We start from the raw sequence: 18,453 nt of genomic DNA on the forward strand, positions 1-18,453 counted from the left end.
GGGATACTTTGCCAATTTTCAACCAGCTTTGTATCATGACAACGTGGATAGTATGCACAAATAAGCTGTAGTAAATTTCCGTGATCTAACCATTGCCTATATCTCACTTCTTCCCCCACGGCAAAACTCCATCACATGACCCAAAACGTCATTTGGCAGAGTTTCTCTGGTTCTCGGGCTGTTGCTCGAACTACAGGCTGTACTTCCACATTTTTGTATTGTCCACCAGTCATGGCACCATAGAGGACACAAAGTGTATACAAGTGCATCAAGAGACACACCCATTCCTCTCTCTCTGTCTCTCTCTAACTCAGATTGAAATCCGATAATAATAGTAAAACTAGGCAGTGCTTATCAAATATAAATCATGATGATGTTTCTGCACTGCCATTTTTTCATCTGACAGATTTTGAGGAACATATTTTTGTACCCTGTGAAGCTATAACAGCAAGAGTTTGTGAACAGGAAATGGGCACCATACTTTTTCCTGTATTGTGAAAACAGAGGCCAAAAGAAAATTAGATCAAACTGCAAAATTAAGCAGAACTGATCAAATTTTAATCAAGATTTCTCACCTTGAATGTTTTCAGAAACATATTTTAGCTTGCCCTTTAACTGGTAATACGAGATGTTTGTTACCAGCCAGCTGCCATTGTGTCAAATGGGCAAGTTCTCATTATGTCACCTAGCAAATGGAGCATTTATTGGTCTTTCGTGGTGCAACGTATTCTGATAGTTGTCGGTTTTGTACCTCTTGAGCAAAAGCAAATGCTACAAATCTGTTTTCCAAATGTTTTTCTTCTGCATAGACAACCTAGTTTCATGGGCCAGGAGGAGAAATAGAGGTATTTGTCTGACAACATGAAGATAACCTGTTGCTGTTGCCTGTTGCTCCCTTTGTGAGGCTGGTACAGCAGCCATGTGCAGAAAACTGGGTCCACGTTGACAGCTATGCCTTGAACACTGACCAGCAGGACTGCACCTAGAAAAAACACAAACAAAAAGAAAAACAACAGATCAGAGATTTAATAATGCAACTCTAAGAAAAAAAACCAAAGCCTTGATAAAGGAGCAGTTTTTCAAAAAACAAAAGACTGATAGGAAAGGATAAACTGTACATCTGTCTTGCCTTTACAAAATCAACATTACTGCTCACAGAACCAGACCAGTTGTTTGAACACACTCAATCAGAGATTTGACAATACTGAACTTCTGTGATCAACTAATTCAATGGGATCGAGATCAAGAGATGTGCAGAATGATTGACTCAAGTGGAAACTATCTGAACTCACATAGACAAAAATGTTCTTATGCTGTCGCTGCTATTATTTCTGCAAAGTAGGAGGCACATCGATATGGATCACTGAAATCAATGTAAGGTAATAAGCAACGAGTGAAAGTGACTTAGGGCAAATCTGCTCAGATTGAGAGTCAGGTTCCTTCACTCCCGCGCAGTTTACACGGTGTCCTAATGACCTGCTGGTGGGTATCGAGTCTGCTTGTTGGAGCGCTGCAAGGAGCACGGTTTGTTTCAATTGCTCTGTTCAAAGTGGTATCACACTAAGCCAAGAATAACATTTTCTTTTGATAAATTTCTATGAAACTCGAGACTTTCTCTGGGTTTTGGTTTACTCTTAAATAATAATCTTTACCAACAATAAGCGGGCCCTGAGGTAATGCATTAGGATCCTATCAATAATGATTCCCATGCCGGCAGGATTAGCGCACGGTCTCTGGCGTGCCGTGGAATGTCCCAGCATGACGATAGGAGGATGTTTCAGCTCTAGACGGACTTTCAGCAGTTTAATGGAGCTTTGGACAAGACCCCGGTCTTCTGTTTCAGGCCCTGAGGCGAAGCTGCAAGTGTGTAAGTGTGAATGTGTAAATGTGTGTGTGCATTTTAACTCCAACAAAGCCTGATTGCTTGTTGCTTTGCCTAACAGTCTCCAAAGCATGGACAAAGCACAATTATAAACTCTCCCTCGACACACATACTCAAAGAGAGAGACACGCACGCACACGCGCACACACACACACACACACACACACACACACACACACACACACACACACACACACACACACACACATATTTTTGTTACACCAGCTTGGCAGGAATAACTCCCTCCTCCTTTATTCCCTGTGAACAATGCAAATAAAACAGCTCTAATTTGCTCCACTTTTACAACGTTCAGTGATTTGTGGCCTGTGAGCCTGTATGTGTGTGTGTTTGCAGTATGAAGTAAATGACTGAAATCATGAACGATGTGAAATGAGCGTGTCAGTAGAGTCAAAAGTGTGTGTGTGTGTGTGTGTAAGTCTGTGGTGTGTGTGCACCACAGTACAGTGTAACGCACGCATGTGTTAGCACTAGTGTCTGTGTATGGCTGATAATTATTCACCAGGTGCATGTCAGCTACGGTTTATTACTGGCACGGAATCCTTTCTGGGCAAACGGGGAACTCTCTCATTGGATCAAGTCACACTAACTCACATCTCTTCCTTTATTGCTTCATACATCTGTCTATTTTCTTTCTGTTTCTATTTCCCCTCCCATCTACACCTTCCTTGTCTTCCTTTGCTAACATATGTCCCTGCTTCAATTTCATTCTAAGACTTAATTCTTGTGTTACTCATTTTTACCTCCTCATAGCAATCTATCTACTCTTTCTTCCATCCTTCCTTGCCCCCCTTTATCCTCTTTCACCCCTCTTTACCCTTCCTTGTGAAACCGTACCTCCACCCTTCCTCGTCATCCTCCATCCACCTCTCTCCCCCTCATGCTGACGAAGAATCATAACCTCAGCCCTGCGGCTTGAACTCCTATACCACAGTGTGGCTGCTTAATAGGCTTTGGCTGTGGCTGTAGTGCTGGGGCCCGACTTCAAGTGGTTTCATCATAGCCCAGAACAGCGTGAGCGGTATAGGACCCAGAAGGCTGGGAATGGGCTGAGTAGTGAAGATGTATTCAATAAATTGAGCCTAAATTGTGGTCTATGGGATGCACTGCGCACGACAAAGCACATTCAGCAGAAATGAGTCATAGAGCAATAAATCATATTACTTAGTAGATCAGTTGTTTATTTAACATTTATTAGAGAGATAAATGAGCAAATCAAAATATATAAAATGCCTAATTGCAGATAAGTCTCTCAACCAAAGCAGGTTACACAGCATCAATTTTATAAAGCCAACATGCACACTATGCTGCCACCAGCTTTTTCATCCTAAACTCAACGTGGAACAGTCACAAAGAAAATAGAAGAGGTCGCTTTTGTTGGTGTGGTAGTGGATGCTCTGCAGTGCCAAAGCCAGTGCAGAAAGCATTTCCATTGCAATGATCACAAAAAAACCCACACATGTAAGTTTCCATTATAACAAAATTGCCTCATCATCAGATGAACGGAGCTGACTTGTTGAGTGTATTAAAGTCCAGTAAGTTGGTTGCTGAAATAAGTTAAAAGCTGAGGTAACTGGCATTGTATGAGCAGTGTTTAAAAGTCATGCCAGCAGCTGTCATCTTATTGTGACTGTGTGTCGTGTGTTTGGCTTCTACCAATGACAGCCATGACTACTTTGATATATCACAACACTACTCAGAAAGCTCTCTTTCTGAAATTAACAGAGCAAACAATCCTCTCTCCCTCTGCCAGTTTTGACAGTGACACAGAAACAAAATATGTGTTGACCTGGCTTACCAGGCTTTGAAGACCAAGGCTTTACCATCCAAACTGTGTTTTCTTGTTTCATCACTGTGTTGACTTAACTGCCGGAGAGTGACACCTCCTTTGAAGCGTGCAGCACCATGAAACAGCCAGGCATGCTTAGAGGGTGACCTCGGCAGCAGGCTAACTGTTGTTTTTCTCTGCTCTAACAGGGTGGCATGTGGGTAATTACCGAACGTGATGACAATGATAACAGAGGTGTTTTTCTTACTTCCTAAATGATTCCTCAAGAAAACACCAGAAAACTGCTTTAGTGGCCTGGACTCTGAAAATACACACAACCACAAAAATGTCCGTGCAGGCATCTGAAGACATACTTACCTTGACTCACCCACAGTGGACCTATTAATGTCAAAGGTGTTTTTTTTCTTAAGACCAGTAGAGTTAAAAGAGAGCACAGGGCTGCTGGTGTTGTTTTACGGCTGTCTGACATCGGGCTGCTCACAGCCTGAGGCTACAGTCAAGCATTAGAGCAGACTCAGAGAAGGCCTCTAACCTTTAAGTCCTGTATAGGTTCTTCTGCAGGTCTCTTCTTTTCTGGGCCAACAGACCAAGTAACCTATCAGCCACACAACTCTCTGTCTTCATATTGTCTTTTTTATCAGGTTACGTCGTTTATACATTGACATTTTTGAATGCAAAATCTGCTTTTGTTCAGTCACTGCAAGCATGAAATTCAATAAACTGGGAGCGGTTAGGTCAGTGCAAGTTCAAAAACCAAGTCCCACAGTGGAAACCAAAGTCTTGATTGGGGTTACAAAGGGCACGACCTCCCGACTACAGGGCTGTGACCCCACCATCAGAGTTACAGACAGGCAACGAGAGGTGGGGCGAGCTCACCATTCACCCCCCAGGTAGACGGCAGGGGGAGGATTCATGTTCAAGCCAGCTAATCGCCCCCTCAGAATCGCTTCATTGTTGGACGGGAGGCAGCACTGGGACCCTGCGTCCAGCTTCTCCAACAGAAAATAAATAAATATAGCCCAGCCCGCGTCAGCCAGATGACTTCTGACAGGTTTGGTTAATTTTGAAGCCAAGTAGCAAAACAAAACATTACGCCAGTGTGCGGGGCCTACGCTGCCTTTAATTGCTTTTCCGATGAGCTCATGACTCGAAGGTGTCCTGGAGCGAGCCATGCAGCCCGACAGGTGTTCTACTAGTGTGTGTGTTGGTGTGAGTGTCTGTGACTATGAATGTGTGTGTGTGTGTGTGTGTGTGTGAGTGTCTGACTATGAATGTGTGTGTGTGTGTGTGTGTGTGTGTGTGTGTGTGTGCGCGAAAGAGAGAGAGAGAGAGAGAGAGAGAGAGAGAGAGAGAGAGAGAGAGAGAAAGAAGCTGGAGCTGTTGTCACCACCAAAAAGGGACTCAGCTGTGTGTGGGTGGGTGCAAGGAACAGCGTGTTTGTGTGTGTGTATGGTAAAAGTGTGTACATGTCTTAGTGAGCATAAGGAAGTGTTTCTATTTGTATCCATTTATGTGCACACTGCGGGATAGTTAACAGACACTGACTCATGAAACCACACACCTTCTTGCTCTCTCTCACACACACAGACACACACACAAACCAGTCCCTGACACACATTCACTGTACTTCTGTTCCCCCTGCCGTGCTGTGACCCAGCGGCCCAGGGGCAATCCCGCCGCAGGAGCCCAGGGGCTCAGGAAGGACACAGGCAAGTTTGACTGGAAACAGATCCTGGCCTACGGAAAGCCTGCTCTCACTCTGGGCCCATACAACTCTGTGCTGGATGCCTGTACACAGTATATGTGTGTCTGTGTATGTGTGTGTGTGTGTGTGTGTGGTTTTAAGAGAATATAAGCGTACATGCGTAAGTGTGTGTGTGTGCGTGTGTCTTTCAACATGGCCCAACTGCGGTAGCCTGCAGCTGACAGGCGAGACCCACCTCGTAAAGGTTGACTATGGCTGTGGGTACAGTAACAGTAATAGGCAGGAAGAAAGCTGGAGAGTGATTCAGCCAGCAACAGAGTCACTGAAAGGCAGACGGGGAGAGAGATGGAGTGACAGAAGCAGAGAAACACCTAAAAATACACCAACGGACAGGCACACATTCAGAGAGAGAAAAAACAGAGAAAGACAAAGACAGACAGAGAAGACAGAGATATAGTCCATGAACAGAGAGAACATATAAAACAGTGGATGATGAGAAAGCTTTTTTAAAGTCATTTTCCTAATCTACATGATAAGTGAGAGGGCCTCAGAATTTGGCCATGGATCTGTATGATTTATGGGATGACTACAGTAAGTCTCCATACATGCAAAGTCCTGCGAACCGGAAATATCACACACGGCCAAGTCTGGATAAGTAGTAAAAGAATGTTTGTGTGTGTGTGTGTGTGTGTGTGTGTGTGTGTGTGTGTGTGTGTGTGCTTCTACATTACATGCATGTTGAAAGGTCCATGTACATATACATCTACTGCGTAATTCAAAACTGTGCATGGACTACACACGCTGATATACAGCATGCATGCATGTGTATACAGCACAGAACGCATGCATGTCAAAACGTGCACACGGAGGGTTATGTATGTGGTGGTGAGCTCAGGGCTGTATCTCATCCACAGAGAGAGATCTATGCCTGTTCCCATCAGGACTGAGGCTCCTTCTTTCCCATCTGCTGCGTTTGGTGACTCATGGTTATAAGCTGTGGACTTGACACATTTCTCAGACTAATGTTCGAATCCAGACAAAAGCACTAACCACGCTGCTGTGCTGTTGTCTGGAGAGCATTGGGTGGTGCTTGACTCAACAGTAGCAACACAACACAAAAAAATTATATTTGACATTTGATTAGAGGAAACTCACTAATAGTAAAATATATCTCAGGCTGATTTCTGCAAGATCTGAAGGAATCCCAGCACAGCCAAACAAAGGTCATCTTTTGACATCATCTAACCCTTTGAAAGCTGGATCAACATCACTTTTTGGTGCTGCATTCAAATGCTTTTCACAAGTATTTAAACCTTTAAACCTGAGCAAATTGGTTTGATTCCTTTAAAAAAAAAAAAAACAGGAAAAAAGGCAATGAGCAACTTGGCAAGACATTTTCTGCAAGTTGCAAAAGATTAATAGATTTTTTTTAAAGATAGGGAAAATTCTCAAGAGAACCATATTTAATATGATCAAAATGTAATATCTAAAATTATTTTACAGAATTATTATAACTCTTAAGCAGTTTTTCAGATTGTTTCCGTTTTTTAACGTTCTTTAAGTTTTTGTTTTTTGTTCTTGGTTATTTTTCTGTGCTATTGTCCATTAATGTGTTGGTAATTTTTAAAGATGCCTTCTTCTTTGAAAGAAATCAAGCATATATGCTAAGGATTCAAAGGGTTTAGCAAGTGCCTCTGAAGTGCAATTCAAGCCAAATTCAAGCCTGAATGTTTTTTAGTCTACAATGTGTACAAATTCTACAATTGTGTCTTGAATAACAAAATAAAACACATGCAAAATATTTGACCATGGAAAAGTTGACTTATGCACATCCCTAGTATATACTGTGGAGCAGTGATGAGGCCAGATGAGGGGTTGGAAGCAGCAGAACGGCAGCTCTGTCGAGCTCCATATGTTGATGAGAGGCTCTGTAGCCAAATATATCTCCCTTCTACTTGAGTCCTTGCTGTCATAAATCCACATCAACTCTCATGGTGTTGAAAAGACAACCAGACAGTGCACAATTGGTGCCTGTGCCCCTGCTGCAACCCAAGCAGCCCCGATTTGGACTATTCCAGCTGTTATCTCTCTCCCTATCCTCTCTCTCCTCCACCATTTCCCTGATATGCCCACAAAAATACACACTCGCTGTCTCCCTCGCTTCAAATCACACCGAAGGAATATGCTTAAAGTCACGACCAAATATGACCTGGCCCTTGTCAGCAAGATAGCTAGCCTTCTTAATGAGAGACAAAACAGACTTAGTCCTGATTGCATTAATGTATCATTACCATATCCATCATGGACATACAGTGCACTGTGTGAACTCTAAATGAGCCCCAGTGTAATGTAAGAGAAACAGGAGAGACACTTCTGAGCTCATTAAAATAAACAGACTTCTGCTTCTGCTGCTGCTTTCCCACAGACAGTTTCAGTTTTGCATAGTTACCTTGAAAACTCCTTATCGCTGCTATCATTCAGCTGGCTCATGGGCTTTCTCTACAGTTCAAGCTGAGTTCTCTCAGTTTGTCATGAGCAGAGCGGGAGCCAAGCAATTTAATGTCTGTCGTTAGCTAGGGTTCCTTCCAAGCATTCTTATATGAATTACATTTTTAACAAATAGAAAAGTCTTACGGAAATGGCAATATTTGAGGTTTACTTAATATAGCTGGATATTTCATATACTCTTGAGGCTAAAAATGTCCATAGAGAAGTTATGCAATTAAAAAGCAGAGGAAATACTCTGTCAAACAGATAATGATATAGGTCTATCATCGTATTATATTAAGACTAGGAGAGGGAGATTTACTGAAGCTTCAGATGCACACAAATCCAAGTGAACACACAGCAGAAAAGTAATGTTCTGTAACTTACAGGCAGGGAACCTCAAGCATGCTGTCTAAGAAAGAACACTTGAAGTGTACTTCCTGCATATCTGCATGTACAGTCATTTTATGTTGACATTTTGCAAACCTTTTTCTTTATTTTGACAAAATTTAAAGTTATAAATATCAGTCTTGAGTCTTTGCAAGAAAGGACCTTTCATTCTTCTTTATTTTGTTTCTCAGTCTGGGTCGTATTGAAAACTCCCGCCGTATTTGATTTAGATTCCCAAAATTGATCCGACATAAATGCAAAACATTTCAACCATTGCTCTGGAAGTTCTGAAATGTTTGTTTGTACAAGGGATGTGCTGTGGTTACACGACAATCAAATACTGTTTACCATGTCATTAAACAGCATATATTATGGCCTAAATTTGATGGTAGAAACTTTGATAGACAAAATAACTGCCACAAACAAATAAAATCACAGTAAAAAGAACTGACAATCAATCAACATCTAATTCTTTTTGCTATATTATTTCTGATTTTATTTTTCAGTGGCCTACTGTATGTGCTGTATTTGGCTGAACCCATAGACTATATAAATAATGGATGTAGATTCTGAGATGTCACCACCTGCACTTAAATATGCGTTACTTTAAGCCTTAATAAAATGTAAATGTGCCACCACAGTTGTCAGGAGTGTTAAAATTAGCTATAGAAACCATAACTGTTTTTTTTCCTGTCCTAGGCTAGAAACATGTTTATTTCTGCAGTAAAGTTAAGCATTTTAACATGGGGGTCTTTGGGGAATCAGTCTTTTTTTTTGGAGCAGCCTCAAGTGGCCATTCAGTGCACTGCAATTTTTGGCATATCTACATTTCAGTTTTCAGCCTCGGAGGTTACCTCTTGGTTGAACCTAGCTGATGGGAGTGCATTTAATTTGCTTTTTTTTTTGCTTGACACTTAAACAAGGACAATGTGGCTTCTCTTTCCTCTTTGTGACATCACCTCCCCTTTCTTGGTTTCACTGATTAAGTTTTATACTCTATTATTTATTTATTATTCTTCTCAAATATCATGGCGCCGGTAGTTTCCTCTCCTGTCCTCTGTCTCCATCCAAAAACTGACCAGCCTCATGATCCAGCTGTCTTTTGCAACAAACAACCAGATGGAGGTTGTCTAACCCCATCCTCTCCAACCATCCTCTTCAGCTCTCTCCACAGCCCTCAGCTTTCTGGAGAGCACGCAGGACAACTGAGGACAAGATCCTGTCTTCAATTACTTCAAGCCTCTGCACCTCTCTGCAGAATCTCTGTTCTCTCAGTCTTTCAGCTTGGCCTTTTGTCAGTTCAGTAGACTTAGTAACGATCTCAGTGACAGATCAAAGTTCTCTGGTTGAGATTTGGGGTCATTCAGGAAGCTGGGAATGCTGCACTGAAGAATTTGACGTTTGCACGGCAATATGCAACGGTTCCTCTCCTTTGGTCTGTCTATCTACGTACTGTATCTATCTGTCTACTGGTCTGGCTGTTATCCAGTCACCTGGTCTGAGTATTTCTGTCAAGCAACTTGTCTGTTTGGTCAATAAGTGAAGTCAAGTTCATTTCAGATACTCTTTCAACTGCTTCAGTTTTGGCCACGGTGTAGGTGATAAGCGGTCACTGATGAGGCATTTTTGCATTGTGCTCCACAGAGATCAATAAAATAGCATAGCCAGTGTTAAAATGCTTTTTTCCTTAGATGTTCAGTTCATTATAGCTCATGTTAGCTACTGGGCTTCCAAAGAAAACGTACTTGCTGCTGCCAGAATTGTGGGGAAAACATATAATTTTCTGTACACCAGAGGATTTCTCCCTTGGAAAACCTACACAACACAAAGTGTTGAGAAAAGTTCTTGTAAAAGCCTTCAGGATCCAGAGAGGGAATTAGTATTTTCTTAGAAGAGAGTGTGTATTCAAATAAATTAAATTATAGGAACTGATTATGGTTTAGACGAAGGGGTGTTTTCACAGAGGAAACATAGCAGCATGTTTTCCAACTGCTTGTGCAGTTGGTCTCTGCAAGAATTATAATATAATTCTTACTATATATTATAAAGTATTACTGCAGAGTTCACACACATTTTCAAGGGCAAAATTTCAAAGGTTTTCCATGACTTTTCCAGGACCAATAACAAAATTCCCAGGACCATTCACAGTGTACAACATGAACACTGTTACATCCAAATGCAATACATATACATGAGGGTGGCTCAGAGGTAGAATGGGTCATCCTCTAATCAGAAGGTCAACGGTTCGATCCCCAGCTCCTCTGGGCAACATTTTGAAGTATCCTTGGGCAAGATACTGAACCCCAAATTACTCTTGTGTGAGTGTGTGTGAATGATTACTGAGTAGCAGGTGGCACCTTGTACAGTAGCCTTGGCCACCATTGTTTGAATGTGTGTGTGAATGGGTGAATGTGACATGTAGTGTTAAAGCACTTTGAGTGGTCAATGAGGCTAGAAAAGCAATATAAATATAGTCCATTTACCATTTACCATTTAAAGTAGTAGCGGGGCATAGTACAGGTATGGAAACTTTGGTATTCATGACGCTACATGTTAAATCACACTGTTACAGCATAATTGTCTCTTATTCAAACATATCAGATTCAAACTCTATCCAGCATAATTCCAGCTGGCTGGTACACATGGAGGGAGAGACAGAATGAAGACAGAAAATGAAGAAACATGTATGATAGTAAACAAAACACTGTCACATGTCGGCCCACATTAGCATTGCATTATGTCAACAGCTACAGCAAATAAACTGGCTGTCATGTTATATTACATTGAAGGTTATCCGAGGAAGATTATTTCAGCAATAAATTTCATTACACAAAAAAAATTCCATGAGTTTTCTAAAACTTTCATGGATTTTACTAATGCTTTGACTTTCCAAAGCCTGGAAAACAAGACTCTGAAATTTCATGACTTTTCCAGCCTTTCCATGACCATGAGAAACCTGCACTACATATGTAAGTGTGTGTGTGTGTGTGTGTGTGTGTGTGTGTGTGTGTGTGTGTGTGTGTGTGTGTGTGTGTGTGTGCGTGCGTGCACAGCCGCCCCTCACATAGGCTTGCCTAAGTACTGTATGCGTGTGTGAGAGAAAATAAGTGTGAGCATGTGAGTTTTTACTCTCTATTAACCTCAATACACTGTGTCAGCCTCTCACATTCCCCTGAAGGAGATTTTGCACTTTCATGCAAACCAACAGCAGAATAATAAAAACATGAGTTGCACATGGGGAAAGAGAGACAAAAGTGGGGAGATGTTTACATGTAATAGCTAATATCGCTTAACCCCTTCTCCTTCTATCTACCTCTATTTTCCTCAGCTTCAGTCTCTGTGGGTCCATCTCAGTTCCCGCTCCCACTATCCACCTCATCCTCTTCTTGCTTGCCACAGTAGATTGAAGATTACTCCTCTTAAAGACAAAGCCTTAAGTGGTTGCACATTTGAACCATTTAGCAATTTGGTCTAATGGTTTCAGGATGAGCTATTTTAGCTGCAATGCAGGAACGAAGGGACGGAGGAATGGAAGGGGTGTAAAGTACGATAAAACACTGGTTCTGATTGGCTGGATTTCCTCATCCAGGAAGGGGGTCAATGCAGTGTCAACGCTAAGAGGGATGAGCTCAAACAGAGATAGGATGATTACAACTGCACAATTACAAGTTGGCAGATGGAGATAAAATATACCAAGACATGTTAGCGAAGAAGGGAGTATATATAGGCTGTTTTGGATTCGTAGAGGTCTAAGTGTTGGAGTGAAGGTCATGGCTAAACTGATACAGTGGGACAATTTTGGTGGATTACCATTGGTGTGTCAATTAAGCCTTAAGTCCTCACTGTTGTATGAAACTTTGTGTTACAAATTCCATGAGTCTAGATGACAGACAACCATGATAGCTCACCAAGGACATGTAGTTTTATCTGTGTGTGCGTGTGTGTGTGTGTGTGTGTGTGTGTGTGTGTGTGTGTGTGTGTGTGTGTTTGTCCAAAAGCTTCAGAGGAAGATCTTCTTAGCTTCTCAGGCCTGTAATTAGTCACTGTTGAATGAGACGTGGTTTGAACACTCCTCACTGACAGCAGAGTAAAGCCAGAGTGTGTGTCTTGTTTTTGGAGTTTGTCACTCATGTCTGCACACACACTGATGATAAGGAAGAGGTGTTTATACCCGTCAGAGCTGTATTTAATACAGTCAGACATCACACATACAGAGAGACATGTACTCATGCACCCACACACAAATAAAGAATGCTTAGGCCACCTGCAACACAGGACGTCCAAACGACTATCAGCTGCCCTACATTAACAAACCATGGCACAAAAGCAGTGATGAGTCAGCTACTCTAAACACACTTGAAATTCTCCCCAGACTGGCTTGCTGCAGACCAACAGGACTGATAGGGAGGAGAGGGAGATGGGGTTTGGATAGGGACGAAGAACACAAGGGAGGAGAAGGGATAAGGAAAGGAAATGATGGGAGGAAAGAGAAAGGAGAGAGGGGGGAAGGAAGGAGAGATATATGGAGAAAGGGAGGAAGAACAGAAGAAAGGGAGGAAAAAAGGACGAATCTTTGAAGGCAGAAAAGCAGCAGCAGCAGCTGCCAGACAGGCCGCACTTATCCTACAACCTCTAATCTGAGAGTTATCATCAGGACACAGTCGACATCGAGAGGGACAAAGACCCCTCCTCATCCAATTATCTCTCTCTGGCTTCATATAAAACATTATCGTGTTTGAAAGCCCACAGACTCTTTCACATGACGACAAACACACTATGCTGATGCACACATATTCTGCTGTCAGGCTGAGCTAATAACAGTGTAACACTGGACTTATTCTGTAGACTGTTGTTCATCTCCTAACACCACGGCACCATTTCTTATACATGCAATGCTGACACACCGCAGACGGTGAGAGCAGCAAAGGCCAGCTCCGCCAAAAAACCATCTCTCTTCTTTGTAGCTGATGAAAAAAAGGGGGATGACATATTTGGCCATGCCGATGGGACAAATCCCAAGGTGATCCAAAAAAGCCCAACATAAATGTCTCCATGGAAATCTTAAACTTGATGAAAACGTTTTCTGTCTAGACTCATGAAATTCACAAAGGAACAAGAGTACGCACCCCCACCCCCCACCTTGAGAATTAGTGGCCAACGCCATTTAAAGGAATGTAATGGGAGAGTATGAGACATGTTGGAGGAAAAGTTGTTCTCACCATCTGACCCTCAGTATTGCTTATCATAACTAACCCTTAATGTTATCTTTGAAACACACAGGGCATTCACTGTTAGAGATGCATAATGAATTGGCATAGTCCTCCATGGGATACTGGCAGCAACAGCTAGAGCAGGAAATCTCCATCTCTGAACCATAGTTGGTCAATAATCTGTGTAGTAGCATTACCTAAACCTCCATGCAGTGGAAGAATGTACCCCTGCTCTTTGGTTACAATCCACACCACACATTAACTTCTCAGACCAAGACTCTCAAGAAAACAGCTTGTGATATCAGGAGCTGTGTTATTGCACGAGCCTGCCGACTCAAAATTATCACTAACAGCTTCATATGGCTGACCTCGTGGCCTTACATCAATTATAGGCTCATTTTCAGATATGCGTGCAAGCCTGATAAGCTAAGACAAAAAATGTTTCCCCATCGCCAGCCCAGTAACCAGGGCCCATATTTATCATGGTGTCATGGCTTTGGCTTGTACTCACACAGCATTTTAAAGCAGGCATGCTCACTTATTTAACCCTTATTTATGTATGCTGACTGAGCCCACACTTGTTGCTTTTTGCTGCTAAAAGGCAGGAGGGCTGATGTGTGACCAGCTTACATTCAGTCCAGGTGAAGGTGGTGCATGAGGTAACAGGTGATCTAAGATGGGTAATCTACTTTTCTTAGAAGCTTTATGAAGAAGGTGATTGAACTTTTAATTATGAGACAGAGGAGGCCGGTGGAAGCTAATCTCTGGTGGCTATTAGTGTCGGGGACTAGTCCTTTCATCTGTAGGCCTTGTATATGCTGTGAGGGGAAGAGAGTGGTGCTAGGACTGCCTGTGTTTACTGCCTGTTTATCTAAGTGGGCATGTGGGGGGCTGGAGGGCCACGGCAGGTCAAACCACACACAGCGAGAGGAGTCCAGGACCCCCGGAGGACCACTAAAAGTGATGAGATTTTACAACTACTGCTTGGCCTACGACTACTGCTCCTGCTGCACGCACACATACACACGTTTGTGGTAACAGACTGACATACACACACTGCTGACTCAAAGTGATGAGAGTTTATTACTACTGTGTTAAGACTAAGTGCCCCCGGGGCAGGAAGACGAGTTGAGGGTTTCTGTGGACCTCAAGGCCCCCAAGGCAAAAGAGAGGGAAACACGGTTTTGAGAAGCATGTAAACACTAGATTGTTACTTTAAATCTGTTGTATTTATATTATACATTGCGACTAACGTACACTTATATAACTTCATATTAGCTGTGCATTAACAGTGTACTGATACCCGCATTTACTTATCATCTTATGGACAAAATCCAACAGAAATAATTTAAACATTGAGAGTATTTTGCTTGCAGTGTGTGTAAGAGGAATTTCAAAAAGCAGTGACCCTTATCATGAACATCAGACTACACGTGAATTCAATGCCATTGCTGCACAGTAAGCAAACACCAGAGAAGTTTCCCTCATAGCAGATGGTCATACTGCTACCACCTGTGTGATGTCGATCTTTAATACCAGTTGCCTGCACAGAGGACTGCTTTGTGCCGACCAAGAAAGTCAGAGTAGGGAATACTGAGAAAGCCACTAGCAACCAGCAAATCAAAGGCAAGCAGTCTGGTTTGTTTTCTCACGGTACAGGGCCTGAGTGAAAAAAACGACTAAATAAAATAAACCTTTAATTTGACTGAAATTGGAGGCAACAAGCGCTGCTGTAAGAAAAAGGCTGTGAAGTGTGATTTCTTGCGGTTTAGGTTAATCCTGATTGAGGAGCCCCTGAGTTGAAATGTCAGCAATATGAGACTAAAACAAAAATAATTACATCCAGGGTTAATGAACACAACTGCCTGAGGCACAGGGAACGAGAGAGGACAGGGAGGGGGAGCAGAAGAAAGAGAAAAGGTTAAAAAAAAGACAGAAAGAGAATGAGAGTGCTCGAAAGAACAAGTCGAAGGGGCAATTCAACTTCATTTCTCAAACAGAAAGGGTCAAAATCATAGACCCATATTTGTCTTCATCCAAGCAGCTAAACCACTAAGTCCCTTTGGTAGAATAATAAATTGTAAGTGAGCAGGCTGGCACTCTGATACACGGCCATCCATCTGGGCTGTTGCTATGCTTCCCCTCAAGGCTAATGACTTGTATGACCAAAGGATGAAACATGAAGTATACAGCACCATACCCCCCTTTTAACTACTGCCATGCCTCTCAAGTTTATACTATCTCTCCTCAACCTGCTTTCATCTTTGCTGTTATGTCTACACACACTATCTCAGCTCTGCAGGGAGCTGCCCATTACAATAACACTGGTCACTGGTGCTAGGAGGCACCTGCACATTGCACTACTGCACTATTGTGTATGTGGGTATGTGTGCATCAAACAAGAAAGTAATGTGGTGTGGTTTATTTAGACCCTCCAGGATTGTGCAGGCTGTTTTTGGGATTGACGTGGCCTGAAATACCTGATTCCATGGCCACTTTCACTTAAAAATAAATAAATAAATAAATATGTGATGCAAGCTGTAATGTTTATAGGTGTTAATTACTATGAAATTGCGGGGGCAAATGAAAATTGCATTAAAAGTTCTAAAGTCACAGGTTTGGTGGTGTTTCCGACAAATTTTGAATCTATTTGTGAGGGCTGTGGTGTTGGTAGTGGGGGTCTGCCGACAGGTGATCGCTGATGAACAGCTGTTGCTGCTGTTCGACACAGCGCTAATGGATTGTCTCAGGTGACCTGTGATCCTCCTCCTACTCCACTAGGGCTGAAGTCCAGCAGTACCTGCTAACATCCAACACCACCAAGCCGTTAATCTTACATCGGCACCACAACACCATGACTGCTCTTAAACCTGTTGAGTTCTGTCTCTGTGTCTGTGTGTGTGTGTGTGTGTGTGTGTGTGTGTGTGTGTGTGTGTGTGTGTGTGTGTGTGTGACTCTGTCCCAGGCAAAGAACTACGGTCCAGCAACAGTAGTGTCATGATAAACAGAGAGAGTGAGGGACTGAGGGAATCGATACGCTGCATGCAGCTTTATAATGAAATGATTTTTACATGTCGTACATTGTCAAATTTGCAATAAAGTTGATTGGACAAAATTGCATGGTATTAGCAGCACTGTCTTAATTGTTGCAATTGCAACATTGCAAAATCCTGAAGGGTCTGATTGTTGATGTCTGACCATGTATAGAGTATACAAACAACTGAAAATGAATGAATCAGCTAATATGAAATCAGCCAACATTAACCTGCATTAAAAATCTTTTTTATTATTGATTAAAAAAGCTTTCTTGTTTAATGACAGTTTCTCTTGTTTACTTATTCTTGCCTTTTTTCCTGCAGCTGCATAGAGAACAAAATGTATACATATTTAACCTTAATAGTGTATGTTTGTATACTTAAAAACAACATGTTTTATCTGAATTATCCTCAACACCATCTGCCATTGCAACACAAGACTGTGCAGCTCAATGCATGATGGTGCTTAGACTGTATATGTAAATATACATGTACTGTGTCCCAACATAATATAAGTACTGTATGCCCACAAAACCCCATGTCAAATCTAAACAAAATAAAACATAGTTTTTAGACAACCGAGCAGAAATGTAACTCAAATATCAGTTATGAAGGTCTTTAACTTTTGGTGAGCAGCCAGGCTTGGTCAAGTTGTGTGCGTGTGTATACTTTAGGACACTCCGCCTCAGTGCGTCTCACCCTCTGTGCTCTTAGAGCTGGCCACCCGGTGCACAGCTGCTTGAGGGGGATGCGTCCAGGCAGAGAGCCCCACAGAAACAACAACAACCCACATCAAAGGAGTTCCATCAGGGGAACATGATTATCAACCTTTATCCTATGAGTCTATGAGTCCTCCCTTCACTAAAGCATCACTCACTGGCATGGGGAGGGAAGGGAGAAGAGAGGATGATTTGCTTAATACAAGCTGACCACAAACATACTCACATCTTCTTGATTTTCTTTCTTCTTTTGATTATTTACCCTTTTTCTGTTTAAGTCTACGATGTACTGTAAATACTCACACAAATGCACTCAGAGTGACACACAGAGACAACCATACCAGTCAATTTAATCACTTATCTATCCATTGGTTCCTTGCATTAGTCACATTACAACTTCTCAGTTTCAGTGCCATTACTCACAGTCACCCCGTAAGCCAAACACCTCCACAAATCCAGTTTGACTGACTGGTGACATTTCCAGGGTGCATTCTACCTCTCGACCAGCTCAATCATATGCAGTGGTACTTGATACCAAAAAATACATTTTGTGTCAGAGTAGATCTTCCATTGTGAAATGTTATTTTCGATAAGATCATCTTTGTGGTGCATTAGTTATTTACATTTCAGATTGAAATTATAATGTTATATTAGTCAATGTTTACAACCCTGTTCTGCGTCCACTGGCAACTTAACTAGCTGAGCCTCTCCGGAAGCTGGGTGAAACCATGATCTGAGTGTTAAGATTGTCTTACTTTCACTGTAAGTCAATGGGCTAATATAATCTTGGTGATGATGTGCTTTTGGGAATCCAGGCCCTGGGCTGGGTGCAGCCAGTCATCCCTTTGAGCTCCAGAGGAGCTGAGTAATAAAGACCAGACAACAGACTAAAATGAACGGATCTCTTATTCTAAGCCCAAGGGATGGTCAACAAGGATACACAGAACATTACCTAACTTTAAAGGATTGTGTTCAGCTCGTGTTTTGGTTGCTGTGAGGTCAGGACCCTGAAACAATGTTGGATCAGACAGGAGATAATGTTGCAAAATACTCAGTTCTGCATCAGCAAAGAATCTAAGACATGGACGTGACCCGCATGATGTCACATACCTGGCTTGAGGGAATGTATAGCACTACGGAGCTGTTCTTCGATGAATTGCTGTGATGCGTGTGATGCAATGCAAAGTGTTACCAATGGTGTCACACTATTCCATTCAT

General features: G+C 42.2%; 1 protein-coding gene across 4 annotated transcripts in view; it reads right to left on the reverse strand.

Moving 5' to 3' along the window:
- Window positions 1–18,453, reverse strand: part of vps13b (vacuolar protein sorting 13 homolog B) — a 392,967-nt gene that overhangs the window by 256,603 nt on the left and 117,911 nt on the right. For all 4 annotated transcript variants that reach the window (XM_042490601.2, XM_042490600.2, XM_042490605.2 and 1 more), the window contains exon 20: window positions 873–982. In XM_042490601.2, coding sequence (XP_042346535.2) covers window positions 873–982 — 110 coding nt within the window. The remainder of the gene's footprint in view (window positions 1–872; window positions 983–18,453) is intronic.

Source organism: Plectropomus leopardus, chromosome 11, assembly GCF_026936395.1.
Source record: "Plectropomus leopardus strain MGB_pleo_1.0 chromosome 11, ASM2693639v1, whole genome shotgun sequence".
Taxonomy (NCBI): Eukaryota; Metazoa; Chordata; class Actinopteri; order Perciformes; family Serranidae; genus Plectropomus; species Plectropomus leopardus.